The following is a 14,766-nucleotide window of genomic DNA, read 5'->3' as shown; positions in this document are numbered from 1 at the left end:
ATTTGGAAAAGAAAAGCTTCCAAGATTTAATGCCTTGGTAAATTCTCGTAAGGTAGCAACAAATCCAGTTCCCCTTAAACACCAGCCATTATGGAAAGTTACCAGAGTGCACACAATCATGCTCTCCACCAGCTAATTCTGTTGCACTTAATTAGTCATCCCAATTGCACCAAAGATATTCAGTTATGCTAGAGGCTCTAATTTAACGAGCGACTGTGAGCAAATCACTAAGAATAAGTGATCTCAATATTTTAAAGAATTGCTTCATTAAAACAACAACTCTGTTCTCTAGTACTACTGGAAAACTATGCAGTAATTCAGAAGTTTCAACCTTTCTGGAACACTAAGATTATAAGAGGGCAGAAACTTTAAAGTAAAGGATCAGGAGAATAAAGTGCATCATCATTAAAAAAAATTCTTAAAACAGGGCCTGATTTTCAACAATTCAGTACTCGCAAAAAAATGTTTCAGCACTTTTATGTAGGTCTGTCATTTTGCGAAGTTTATTTTGGGGCATTTTGCAAACTTGAGCATTGATCAGGATATCAAATTAGTAATCACAAGTATAAAGTTTTCCCATTTTTTAATGAATGCATCAAGTGTAGAGGAAGTTCCTTATAAGTTTGGTAAAAATCTAATAAAGTCTAACTTACTGAGGTCTCGTGCTTAGGTGCTGTATCCAGTTCACCTACTGTTTTATCAAAAGGTACCACGAGTCTGAAGAGAAAAATCACTGATCAAGTTTGGTGAAAATCAGATAAAATGTTAAGTTACTGAGGTGATAAGTTAGCGTTCATGTATAAGGTCTACAGAAGCACAGTCCAGCACACCAGGCATGCTATTTTCAAAGGGAACCCAAGATAATAGACAGAAAGTCATGAGTTCTTTTAAGTTTTCATGAATTCTTGGGTTATTGAGATGTAATACCAATGAAGTGTTTTACACAAAAAACAAACCTCCATATTAAAACCTCTTCTTTTTTTAAAATCTTTAACCTTAGCTTGTATCTGGCACAGGATTGTTAAAAATCCTTCTCCCATGAGGTGCACTGACTTTAAGGGGACATTGGGTCAAATTCCATGGAATTTTTAAAATTAAGGCTTTTGAGGGGGAAATTGCATTCCATAAAATTACAAACCAGTAGCCTAGTAAGCAGTTTCAAGTCAAAGTCAATAAGATTCTCAAACTAGACACAGTGGAACTTCCATTATCCACATTTCAATTATCTGCCAAGACTTGTGTACAAATTCTTACCTTACTAAACAGCCTGCTAATATCAATCTCCTTCTGACAGAAGTTAACCTTAGGCATAAGAAAGATTACATTTAGTTTTTGTTATGTGAATAAATCTTCTCCGTGCCAAGAGATTTCTCTTATACTACACATTTTGAAATTTGTGGTTAACCATCGATTTTCAACGTCTACTGCAGAATGTTACATAAAGGCAGATAATTGAGGTTCCACTGCATTGTTACTTTGACAGTTTATTGCATCAAGGGAACTCAAGAAAAACCAATTCTTACGTCTAAGATCATTGATGACAGACACGGGCTTGATGACATTCCCAGAATTAGAGAAGACCTGGGTGATATGGTTCTGCAACATGCACATCATACAGAATCCCTGTTCGTTACCTACAATGAAAAATAATTAGCATTAACCAAACAATGTCCTGTTCACACCTGCAAATCAGCAAAGTGTTCACGCAGAATACGTTATGCCATGGTGGTGCAGCAGTTAGAACGACGCTATTACAGTTCCGGGCGTGAGAGTTCAGAGTTCAATCTTAGCACTGTCTGTAAGACGCAAACACGAAGAAATCTGCAGATGCTAGAAATTCAAGCAACACACATCAAAGTTGCTGGTGAATGCAGCAGGCCAGGCAGCATCTCTAGGAAGAGGTACAGTCGATGTTTCGGGCCAAGACTCTTCGTCAGGACTAACTGAAAGAAGAGCTAGTAAGAGATTTGAAAGGGGGAGGGGGAGATCCAAAATGATAGGAGAGACAGGAGGGGGAGGGATGGAGCCAAGAGCTGGACAGGTGATTGGCAAAAGGGATAAGAGAGGATCATGGGACAGGAGGCCTAGGGAGAAAGAAAAAGGGGAGGGGGCAAAAACCCAGAGGATGGGCAAGGGGTATAGTCAGAGGGACAGAGGGAGAAAAAGGAGAGAGAGAAAAAGAAAGTGTGCTATGCTTTTTCCCCAGAGAAAGCAGGATCTCCCAGTGGCCACACATTTTAATTCCATATCCCATTCCCATTCTGATATGTCTATCCATGGCCTCCTCTACTATAAAGGAGAAGCCACACTCAGGTTGGAGGAACAACACCTCATATTCCGTCTGGATAGCCTCCAACCCGATGGCAGGAACATTGACTTCTCTAGCTTCCGCTAATGCCCCACCTCCCCCTCGTACCCCATCTATTTATTTTTATACCCACATTCTTTCTCTCACTCTCCTTTTTCTCCCTCTGTCCCTCTGACTATACCCCTTGCCCATCCTCTGGGTTCCCCCCCCACTTGCCTTTCTCCCCGGGCCTCCTATCCCATGATCCTCTCATAGCCCTTTTGCCAATCAATTGTCCAGCTCTTGGCTCCATCCCTCCCCCTCCTGTCTTCTCCTATCATTTTGGATCTCCCCCTCCCCCTCCCACTTTCAAATCTCTTACTATCTCTTCTTTCAGTTAGTCCTGACGAAGGGTCTCAGCCCGAAACGTCAACTGTACCTCTTCCTAGAGATGCTGCCTGGCCTGCTGCGTTCACCAGCAACTTTTAACTGTCTGTAAGTCGTTTGTTCCTGCTTTCCCTGAGCCCATGTTTGCTCCAGGTGCTCTGGATTTCTCCCAATGTCCAAAGAGATACTGATCAGTAGGTTAATCGGTCATTGCAAATTGTCCTGCGATTAGGTTAGGGTTAAAAAGGTGGGTTTCTGCACAGTGTGGCTTGTTGGGCTGGAAGGGCCTGTTCTAAGCTGTATCATCAAATAAATTCTTTTAACATTACCTTTCTTTATTAACCTTCTTTCTCTCAAGACTTACTTTCAGAATGATTTGAATCCTAAGTCTGCATCAAAACAGAATAAACAAAACTAAAATCCTTAGTAATAATAGGATCTGAAAAGATTGCCCCCCCCTTCATTAAGATATCAAACTGCAGATGATGGAAAATTAAAACAAAATCAGAAAATGCTGGAAATACTCGGGTCAGACCCCATCTGTGGGAAGAAACACGGGGTTAACATTTCAGGCTCGAGGCTCTTCCTCAGAACCATTCTGATAAAAGGTCTTCAATCTGAAATGTTGGCCCCGTTCCTCATCTCACAGATGCGGCCTGACAGTATTTCCAGCAGATTCTGTTATCCTTCTTCACAGCTAGTCTCCTTGGACACTTCTGTTCAACTGTACATAACTAACCTTGCATACCCCCCCCCCCCCAGTCATTTCAACGAATGCCATCAAAGGTGCTGTTTCCATCTCTATCACCATTTGGTTTCCCATGGCCTCCTCCTATCCAAGTCCAGATTCCAGCGAGTGGTCCACTCAATGGAGAAGATCATTGGCTGTCAGCTACCAATGTTAAAAGACCTGTTCATCGTCAGAGCAAAGAAAAGAGCTGGAAAAGTTACTACTGAGTCTACCCACCTATTCATCAAATTGCTCATCGGGGAGACACTACTAGTACATCACCACATGTTGTCCTGGTAGTGATGAACTTGTAGCATCTCCCTGATGGCAATTTGATGAATAGGCGATTCCAAAGCTTATTTCCTGTAGCTATCCAGCTTCTCAACAAAACTCACTCAGGTTAAAAAAAAAACCCTAACCGTCCTTGCACAACATTTATTAAATGGTCTTTCCAGCTCTCCTTGTTCTGTTAATAATTATTTAGTCTGCTCGTATGCTCACATTTAAGTTTGAATATTGATATTTGTGCATGTGATCATTCTGCTAATTGTCGATTGTACATGGCTGTTTTCACTATTGTCTTGTAAAAAGTTAGTTGCTATTATGTTTTCTATTGTGCTGCCCTGTGTTTTATGCTTGGCACCAAACCACAATCAATTCTGGTATGCCTCACATATTGGTAATAAAGTGATTCTGATTCTGCCTAAACAGTGCTGCCAAAAGCAGATCTGAACCTGTGCAGGTTTCTGTAATCCTTCAACAATATATTCAAATTTAGGTTCATTTATTTATCACCTGAACATGAAGACATACAGCGAAATACATCATTTGTGTTTACAACCAACACATCTAGGGATGCACTGGCGGCAGCCCGCAAGTGTCCCCACACATTTTGGTGCCAACATAGCATGCTCACAATGCTCAGAACAACACAGAACACAACAAGCAACAAAACAACAGCAAAACAAGCCCCGTTCCTCCCTCCCACTCACCCACACACATAATTTATCTCCATCTGTATGGTACTCTATGGCAAATTTCATAAATGTCTTTGGGGAACTCACATCTATAACAGCTCTCAGTTTTAACATTATCAGTATAGTCAGGCTGTTTCACCAAGACATAGAAGGGCAAGGTTTTTAATTTTTCCAAGCTCAACACTACTACGAAAACTTTGAGCACTTTTAATACAGATGATATAGATCAAAGTGCTTTACAATGGGATAAAAGTACAAATATAAAAAATAAAATTAAAAATTTTTTTAAAAACTTGAAGGTAAAAGACAAAAAGATGTAAGTTAAAACCCAGGTCACATAAACAGGTTTTGAGCTTGCATTTAAAACAGTCAACTGAGTCTGTATCCCCTACAGTTTTAGGTATTGAATTCCACAGTTTAGGAGCAAAGCTGACCTGCCAATTACTTTTGAGGGAGATTGTTTAAATATAAGAGACAGGCAGAAGAAGACCTGAGAACTTGAGCGGGATTATAAAGCGAAAATGACTCTGATGTCATTGAGAGGTTTAAGAACAAGTAAGAGAACTTTAAAAATCAATTCTGAAAGATACAGGAAGCCAATGATGAGTTGTTAGGACAGGAGTGATATGTCGCCTCATCCTGGTTGCGGGAAGTCTAGCAGCGGCTTTCTGAATGAGTTTATTATTCAGAATCATGAATTTTGAATTCTTTCCATCTTCATCACCAAACTCACCACCAATTTCATTCAATTAACCAGCCACACACACACACACAAGCTAAATGAGATTTTGTCCATCCCAAAGCTTTGCCACTGAGCCCACATCCTCTCCATTAGGCCATTTTGCTTCTCCTGCCACTGACATCCCTATACATTCAAGTTACCTCCAGACTCAAATCCCCCAATTAATCTCAGTCAGCTCCAAACTGCTCAAACTCTTGACCCCGTAATGCCACTCCTCGATTGTGTGTGGGTAGTCAGTGCCTTCGCCTTCTCGCCAGGGCAGAAGTGGCCATCACCAGAGGACATCAGTTTAAAGTGAGTGCAGGGCAGTTTAGGGGAGATGTCAGAGGTAGGTGTTTAATTTTTCTATAAACAGAGAGTGGTAGGTACATGGAACACACTGTGGGATGTATAATGGAGGCTGATAATACACACATTTCAGAGACTCTTAAAAAGGCACATGAATACAAGAAAAATGGAGAGTTACGGGCTGTGTGGGATGGAGGGGTTAGACCGATCATGGATCAGGTTTACACTGATCAGCAGATCATCATGGGCCGAAGGGCCTGTACTATTCTATATAAACTCTACACAGTTACAGTTGTCCCACAGTTTGCAATCGTATTATACATTTTGAAATCTGAAATACTGAAAAGAAACATTAGTGTTGGGGAAAGCAACCCCATGTACAGCTCAAATATACAAAGGATCTCGTACTCTCTGCATGTTAGAACACATTTAATGAAAGGCTGCACAGTAACCCGTCTTCAAAGACCAAAAATAACTTCCAACACTCCAGGAGTTTCATTTAAACTATTTAAAATAAGACATGTGGTGCTGATGCCAGATTCTTTTAACTTCACGTTTAAAGTGCCTCTGGCAACAAGATAACACACTAACAATGCTTAGCTGCCGACTTTCTCAGGTGGGCAATTTCTATCTGTGTAACACCAGCCAACTTCCTTTGACTTAGATCACACACTGAAAAAAAAATCACCTACATCTTTATTAATGCACTCCTGGTTAGCCTTCGTGTTCAATATTGCTACCTTGAAGTGACTTAATGCTGTTCTGTGTCCTGATTCCCATTCACATATCTCTTCCAGGCAGGCTGACCCACATTGGTTCTGCTGAGCAATATATCAATTTCAAAACCTGCATATTTTTAAACTCCTCCGTAGTGGAACTTCAGGAGCATGTGCATTCTTCCAATTCTGATCCAAGATCCCTACTGATCCGCAGATTAAATTGCTCCACTACAGATGCCTGTGCTTTTGCTTGTCCCAAGCTCTGAACTGCTTCACCAAATTACTCCACTTCCTTTTCCTGTTCCAAGATGCTCCAAAGAGAAAAGCTGGTGCTTTTCCCTTTGTAGCGAAAGAGTATGAGAGGTGACTCAATAGAGGCTTACAGGATGATAACAGGCACACATCAAGCAACTTTTTCCCAGGGTGGAAATGGCTAATACGAGTGGGCATAATTTTAAGGTGACTGGAGGCAAGTATGACAGAGACAGTTTTCTTTTCCCAACACAGAGTGGTGGGTGCATGGAACATGCTACCAGGGGTGGTGGTAGCGGCAGATATATTAGGGAAATTGTATCCCCAGGATGCACAAGAGATTGGAATCTGGAGCAACAATATGCTGGAGGAACTCAGCGGGTGGGGCAGCAATTTGGGGAGGGAGGGGGTTTGGGGAGGAATGAACTGTTGACATTTTGGGTCAAAACACTTCATCAGGATTATCTGAAGTTGTTTGTTTGTTACATTTTAAAACCTACTTCTAGAGCATAAAACATTTCAACAAAGTACAGGCCCTTCAGCCCACAATGTTCTGTCAACTTTTTAACCAACTCCAAGATCAACCTAACTCTTCCATCCAACATAACTCTCCTTTGTTATATCATCCATGAGCCCAGAAGAGTTTCTTAAATGCCCCTAATGCAGTTTCCTCTAACACCACTCCTGGCAGTGCGTTCCATGCACTCCCCACTTCGTTAAAAAAACCTACCTCTGACGTACTTTCCCACTACCCTCCTCCAATCACCTTCATAATTATGCCCCCCCCCTTCCCGGGAAAAGGTTGATCGATCTATGCCTCTTATAGTTTTGTACACCTCTATCAAGTCACTGCTCATCCTCCTTTGCTTATTCAGCCTTTCCTCATAAGAAATGCTCTCTCCAGATGGCATCCTGGTAAATCTCCTCTGCACCCCCTCTAAAGCTTCCACATCAAGACAACCAGAACTGAACACAACATTTCAAGTGTGTCTAACCAGAGTTTTATAGAGCCTACTGGCTCTTCAACCCAATCCTCTTACTAATGACAACACCTATCAACTTGCATGGCAACCTTGAGGGATCTAGGCACAAGGACCCCAAAATTCGGTTGTTCCTTCAAGAATTCTGCCATTAACTCTGTATTCTACCCTCAGATTTGACCTTCCAAAATGAATCATTTCACATATTTCCAGATTGAACTCTACCTGCTACTTCTCAGCCCAGCTTGCCACCCAGACAATGTCCCTTTGCAACCTACAACAACCCTCTACACTACCCACAATTCCACCAACATTCATGCCATCTGCAGAATTACTAACCCACCATTCCACTTCCTCATCCAAGTCATCAGGTCCCAGAACAAACCCCTGCACAACACCACTGGTCACAGACCTACAAGCAGAATACACACCGTCTACAACCACCCTCTGTCTTCTGTGGGCAAGCCAATTCTGAATCCACAGAGCCAAATTTTCCTGGATTCGATGTCTCCTGACTTTCTGAATGAGCCTACCAGGAAGAACTTCATCAAATGCCTCACTAAAATCCATATCGCCACATCCACTGCTCTACTTTCAATGTGCTTTGTCACATCCTCAAGGAATTGTGCCAAGCTTGTGGTTAGAAGACTGCTCATTGTTCTTTAAAACTACTAATGTAACAAAACTTTTGTTGATTTATGCTAAAATCACATTGGAGGCCTTGGCTGAAATTACCTCAAATGTTTTGCTACAATTACTGGAAGTTTTATTTATTTATATTTTTAAGAGATACAGTATAGAACAGGCCCTTTGCCCCAATGAGTCACACAGCCCAGTAATTCATCTATTTAACCCTAGCCTAATTGCAGGACAATTTACAATGACCAATTAACCTACTAACCAGTATATCTTTGAACTGTGGGAGGAAACCCACATGCTCAAAGGAAGGACAACTTCTTACAGAGGATGACGGAACTGAACTCTAAACTCCAACTCTAATAGTGAGAATATATACGTGTGTGTGTGTGTGTGTGTGTGTGTGTGTGTGTGTGTGTGTGTGTGTGTATATATATACATACACACACACAAATACACATACATACAGTGACATGCAAAAGTTTGGGCACCCCGGTCAAAATTTCTGTTACTGTGAATAGTTAAGCGAATAAAAGATGACCTGATTTCCAAAAGGCATAAAGTTAAAGATGACACATTTCTTTAATACTTTAAGCAAGATTACTTTTTTATTTCCATCTTTTACAGTTTCAAAATAACAAAAAAGTAACAGGGCCCAAAGCAAAAGTTTGGGCACCCTGCATGGTCAGTACTCAGTAATACCTCCTTTGGCAAGTATCACAGCTTGTAATTGCTTTCTGTAGCCAGCTAAGAGTCTTTCAGTTCTTGTTTGGGGGATTTTCGCCCATTCTTCCTTGCAAAAGGCTTCGAGTTCTGTGAGATTCTTGGGCCGTCTTGCATGCACTGCTCTTTTGAGGTCTAGCTACAGATTTTCGATGATGTTTAGGTCGGGGGACTGTGAGGGCCATGGCAAAACCTTCAGCTTGCGCCTCTTGAGGTAGTCCATTGTGGATTTTGAGGTGTGTTTAAGATCATTATCCTGTGGTTGAAGCCATCCTCTTTTCATCTTCGGCTTTTTTACAGACGGTGTGATGTTTGCTTCCAGAATTTGCTGGTATATAATTGAATTCATTCTTCCCTCTACCAGTGAAATGTTCCCCGTGACACTGGCTGCAACACAAGCCCAAAGCATGATTGATCCACTCCCGTGCTTAACAGTTGGAGAGGGGTTCTTTTCATGAAATTCTGCACCCTTTTTTCTGCAAACATACCTTTGCTCATTGCAGCCAAAAAGTTCTATTTTAACTTCATCAGTCCACAGGACTTGTTTCTAAAATACATCAGGCTTGTTTAGATGTTCCTTTGCAAATTTCTGATGCTGAATTTTGTGGTGAGGACACAGGAAAGGTTTTCTTCTGATGACTGTTCCATGAAGGTCATATTTGTGCAGGTGTCGCTGCACAGTAGAACAGTGCACCACCACTCCAGAGTCTGCTAAATCTTCCTGAAGGTCTTTTGCAGTCAAACGGGGGTTTTGATTTGCCTTTTTAGAAATCCTACGAGCAGTTCTCTGGAAAAGTTTTCTTGGTCTTCCAGACCTCAATCTAACCTCCACCATTCCTGTTAACTGCCATTTCTTAATTACATTACGAACAGAGGAAACGGCTACCTGAAAACGCTTTGCTATCTTCTTATAGCCTTCTCCTGTTTTGTGGGCATCATTTATTTTAATTTTCAGAGTGCTAGACAGTTGCTTAGAGGAGCCCATGACTGCTGATTGTTGAGACAAAGTTTGAGGAGTCAGGGTCTTTATAAACCTTTGAAATTTGCATCACCTGGCCTTTCCTAACAATGACTGTGAACAAGCCATAGCCCTAACAAGCTAATTGAGGTCTGAGACCTTGGTAAAAGTTATCTGAGAGCTCAAATCTCTTGGGGTGCCCAAACATTTACATGGTGCTCCTTTCCTTTTCTTCACTCTAAAATTGTACAAAACAAAAATAATACACTAATCTTGCTTAAAATGTTGAAAAGAATGTTCCATCTTTAACTTTATGACTTTTGGAGATCAGTTCATCTTCTATTCACTTAACTATTCACAGTAACAGAAATTTTGACTAGGGGTGCCCGAACCTTTGCATGCCACTGTATATCTGCTACAATATAACCTCTTGAGTCTTAACATGAATTCAAATATAGGTTCCTGCTCAACACTATTCTGATGTCCATCTTTACGTTGTAAAGGAGATATGAAATTGCACACTCTTGGGTTGCATCACCACATCTTTCAATAGCAGTCCTAAGGACTGGCAATTCATGATATAACCTCAAGAGCATGTTACATGAGGTTGGAACAGGAAAAGAATCAGGAAACAAATTCAACAGAAAAAAAAAATCATCCACGTACATGTTCTGGAATGTTCTCGGGATAGCATATAGTTTGCAAGAGGCGGCGTGTACGTCAAGCACTGCAGAGCGGAATTCAGGAAACAGGTATTGCCCAGGTTTTGGAGGCCAGCTCCTATTTTGTGGATTTGCTGCCATTTCAAGGAAATCTTCTCCGCTGGAAACAATATTTTTTGTGGAGGTGCGATCCCGTCACCACTGCCCAGCACATCTAAAATTAAAATAGGAAAATGAATGGAGATCTTGATTCAAATACATTAGCACTGGTTAAACAATACATATAGAGAAAACTATTTCCATTAAACGGTGCTTGTTATGATAATGCTCTAGGTGGAGATGACTGAAGATGATAAAGCAGGTTAGACTCAAAACAGATCTAGCTATCAGTAGCACAAACTGTATACTAATGGCATCATGTTTGGTGACCACATTATGGCAAGTGAATTTATGCATATTACTTGCATGAATTTGTATGGATAAATTACCTGGCTATTACTGAGAGACATTACTGTTTCTCTTTACTCTACTCTTTAACTGGACTCTGTGCTCTGAGTGATGTTGTTGGAACTCATTGCCACAGACAACTGTGGAGGCCAAGTCGTTGGGTATACATAAAGCAGAGGTTGATAGGTTCTTCGTTAGTAAGGACGTCAAAGGTTACAGGGAGAAGGATAACTTGGAACTAACTAAAAATTGCATGCTAACTAAAATATGCTTTACACAACTGAACAGCGAAGTCTCAAGTTTTTGAGCACCTTGCACTAATGTCAAATTTAAGCATCCATCTATGCTGGGGGCAATTTACAGTGGCCAATTAAGCACACACCAGCGTATCAGAATCAGATATAATATCAGTGGCATATGTCGTGAAATTAGCTGTTTTGCAGCAGCAGTCCATTGCAAAACATAATAAACACTAAATTACTGTAACATATATACAGTATCGTGCATAAAAATCTGCAGTATCTTAGTTCAAGGTACATTTATTATCAACATATACCATATACAACCATGATATCTGTCTCGTAACAGGCAGCCACAAAACAAAGAAACCCAAAAAGAACCCATTTAAAAAGACTGCCAAGCGGTTCCGGTGACATCATCGCTCAGAATGGCAGCTTAAATCAACAGCTCCTCCGGAAAAATGCATATCTTGCCCCATTAATCCATCAAGTATAAGATCTTTTGAAAATATCTGAATTGCTAAGGGGGGCAAGAATGGGGAGAAAGAATGGAGAGTGGAAAAAGCACCACTGCGGAGCCAATGGAAGAGAGAGGTACAGCGCGTGGCTCTCCTACACGTGTGCGTGGCGGCGAGGCTGACAAAGGGCCTCGTTCGCGTGGCGGCGAGGCTGACAATCGGCCTCGTGCGCGTGGCTCTCCTACACGTGCGCGTGGCGGCGAGGCTGACAAAGGGCCTCGTGCGCGTGGCTCTCCTACACGTGCGCGTGGCGGCGAGGCTGACAAAGGGCCTCGTGCGCGTGGCTCTCCTACACGTGCGCGTGGCGGCGAGGCTGACAAAGGGCCTCGTGCGCGTGGCTCTCCTACACGTGCGCGTGGCGGCGAGGCTGACAATCGGCCTCGTGCTCGTGGCTCTCCTACACGTGCGCGTGGCGGCGAGGCTGACAAAGGGCCTCGTGCGCGTGGCTCTCCTACACGTGCGCGTGGCGGCGAGGCTGACAAAGGGCCTCGTGCGCGTGGCTCTCCTACACGTGCGCGTGGCGGCGAGGCTGACAATGGGCCTCGTGCAGGCGAAGCGGTAAATATGATAAGGATTCTGGAAGAGATAAGGGAAGTCCAAAAAGATAATGCAGCAACTCAATGATATAAAGTCAGAGCTCGTCAATGTCAATCAGAAAATAGCAGTGGCAGAGACTCGAATTGAGAAGGTGGAAGATCGTGTGCAAAACGTGGAACAGATATGAAGTAAGATGATAAAAGTATTAAATCAACAGGAAAGTAAATTGCTTGACCAGGAGGGAAGACTGTGACAGAAAAATACCAGGATTTATGATGTTCCCAAAGGAGCGAAGGGACTGTTGATGATGGACTTTGTACACAAGCTGTTGCGGGACGCGCTGGAGATTCCCCAGACTATGGAGATTGAAATTGAGAGGGCACATCGGTTGCTCGTCCAGCCACCTCCCGGAGACAAAGTAAACCGTGCTCAATAGTACTTAAATTCCTTCGATTCAAGAGCAAGCCGGAGGTTCTACGAAGGGCCTGGGGTAAGAAGAGGGTTTTTTGGAACGGGAAGTTAATATACTTCGATCATGATTACCCCCCCGGCAGTCCTACAGAAATGGAAGGAATATTCCAAAGTGAAACTAATATTAAAGCAAGAAAAGATTAAATTCCAAACCCCGTACCCTAATATTAAAGCAAGAAAAGATTAAGTTCCAAACACCGTAGAACAATGACTGCTGACATAACTGAAGCTAAATTAAACCTACAATTAGTAGGCTTAAATTAAGCAAATCACCAGAATCAGGTGGATATACGGCAGAGTGGTATAAGGAGTTTAGAAGTGAGTTAATTCCTGTTTTACTCCCCACACTGAACTGGGCTCTAAGAAAGGGGCAAATGCCACCCAGCTGGAAGGAGGCGATAATCTCAGCTATACCGAAAGAAGGCAAGGATAAAATGGAACATGGGTCATTTAGACCAATATCTGTTCTTAATGTGGATTATAGAATATTTACTTCCATCATGGCCAAACGATTAGAAGAGTTTCTACCCACACTGATACATAATGATCAGACAGGTTTTATACAACACCAAACACAAGACAATATACGAAGGACACTTCACATTATGGATCATATAAAAAAATGAAATTGAAGCAATAGTGATAAGCGTGAAATCTGAAAAGGCATTTGATTTGGTTAATTGGAATTTTCTTCACAGAGTTTTACATAGATTTGGTCTACATGACAAATTATTAAAACTATACAGACACTATACGACAAGCCTACTGCCAGGATTAAAATCAATGGATATTTATCTAATAGCTTTACCCTAGAAAGGGGCACGAGACAGGGTTGTGCATGGTCACCGCTACTCTTTGCATTATATCTGGAACCATCAGCTCAATACATCAGACAAAATGAAGATACCAGTGGAATTACTATTAAAGGGACAGAGCATAAATTGGCCTGTTACGCGGATGACATTTTGATCTATCGAGGGCAACCAACATACTCTTTACTTAAATTGATGTAATTCCTTGAACAATATGGACAATCATCAAGATACAAGATCAACATAGATAAAACCCAACTACTTTTATATAACTATAGCCCACCAAGCGAAATTGAAAGTAGATATCCTTGGGCATGGCAAACAGAGTCCATCAAATATTTGGGCATCATTATGCCAAAAGATTTGGCAAAATTATCAAAATGCAATTATCAGCCTATATATAAAAAAATTCAGGAAGCTATAACAAGATGGAACCCAATTCCTTTTCTTGGTCTCAGTTCAAGGATTGAATCTATTAAACTGAATATACTGCCCCGACTACTATATCTCTTTCAGACCCTACCAATAGAGATTAACCAAAATCAATTCAATGAACGGAACAAGATGCTATCAAGATATATATGGCAAGGTAAAAGGCCTAGGGTTCGTCTCAAAACTTTGCAATTAGCCAAGGAAAAGCGGGGATGGGGCCTACCTTCTCTTAGAGATTATTATTTTTCAGCACAGTTGAGAGCTGTGATATGCTGGTGCAACCCATCATATGGCGCTCAATGGAAAAACATTGAGGAGAGGATACCTTCCATCTCCGTACAGGCAATTTTGACTGATAACAACCTACAAAGTTACATAAATAGTATTGACAACCCGTGGGTGAAATGGACTCTTAAAATATGGAAAACTATTATAAAAAAATATAAACTAGAGAGAGACATTGCAATTCCTAAATGGTGTGCATATGATTTGGATTTTACGTTGAATAAACTGGATGCTAGATTTAAAGACTGGACAGCTAAAGAAATAACAGCTATTTGCAATATAATGAAAGAAGGAACACTGTTCAGTTTTGAAATGCTCAAAGAGAAACACTTACTAGAAAAACAAGACTTTTACCGGTATTTACAGATGCGTCAGTATATTAACAGGACAGTTAAAAATGTAACCAAGGCAAGTACATGTCTGATAGAGCTATTTAGAAAAGCATATAATTCAGACAACGGTAGTAGAATAATTTCAAGTGTTTATAAGGGTTTGTCAAATTTTAAAATACATTCGACTTCATACATTAAAACAAAATGGGAGAAGGAAGGAGGGATAATAATATCTGAGGAAGACTGGACAATAATATGGAGGTATCAATGGAAGTGTACCAGTTCACAGAAATGGAGGGAGTTCGGCTGGAAAAACTTGATAAGATATTTTATTACACTCTCTCAGAAATCC

At 41.3% G+C, this 14,766-nt stretch overlaps 1 protein-coding gene across 5 annotated transcripts in view; it reads right to left on the bottom strand.

Annotated features, from left to right (window-relative positions):
- Positions 1–14,766, bottom strand: part of usp42 (ubiquitin specific peptidase 42) — a 96,258-nt gene that overhangs the window by 57,924 nt on the left and 23,568 nt on the right. For 2 of the 5 annotated variants that reach the window (XM_063059386.1, XM_063059385.1), the window contains exons 3-4: positions 10,346–10,555; positions 1,524–1,634 (exon numbers count right to left, since the gene is read on the bottom strand). In XM_063059386.1, the coding sequence (XP_062915456.1) occupies positions 1,524–1,634; positions 10,346–10,555 (321 nt within the window). Of the gene's footprint in view, positions 1–653; positions 718–1,254; positions 1,303–1,523; positions 1,635–10,345; positions 10,556–14,766 lie in introns of those variants that run through there. The other 3 variants (XM_063059387.1, XM_063059388.1, XM_063059389.1) reach the window with 3 other exon arrangements.

The sequence above is a fragment of the Mobula hypostoma genome, chromosome 9, assembly GCF_963921235.1.
Source record: "Mobula hypostoma chromosome 9, sMobHyp1.1, whole genome shotgun sequence".
Lineage (NCBI taxonomy): Eukaryota > Metazoa > Chordata > Chondrichthyes > Myliobatiformes > Myliobatidae > Mobula > Mobula hypostoma.
Note: the sequence above shows the minus strand (reverse complement) of the source record. Positions and strands in the feature narration are given on the sequence as shown.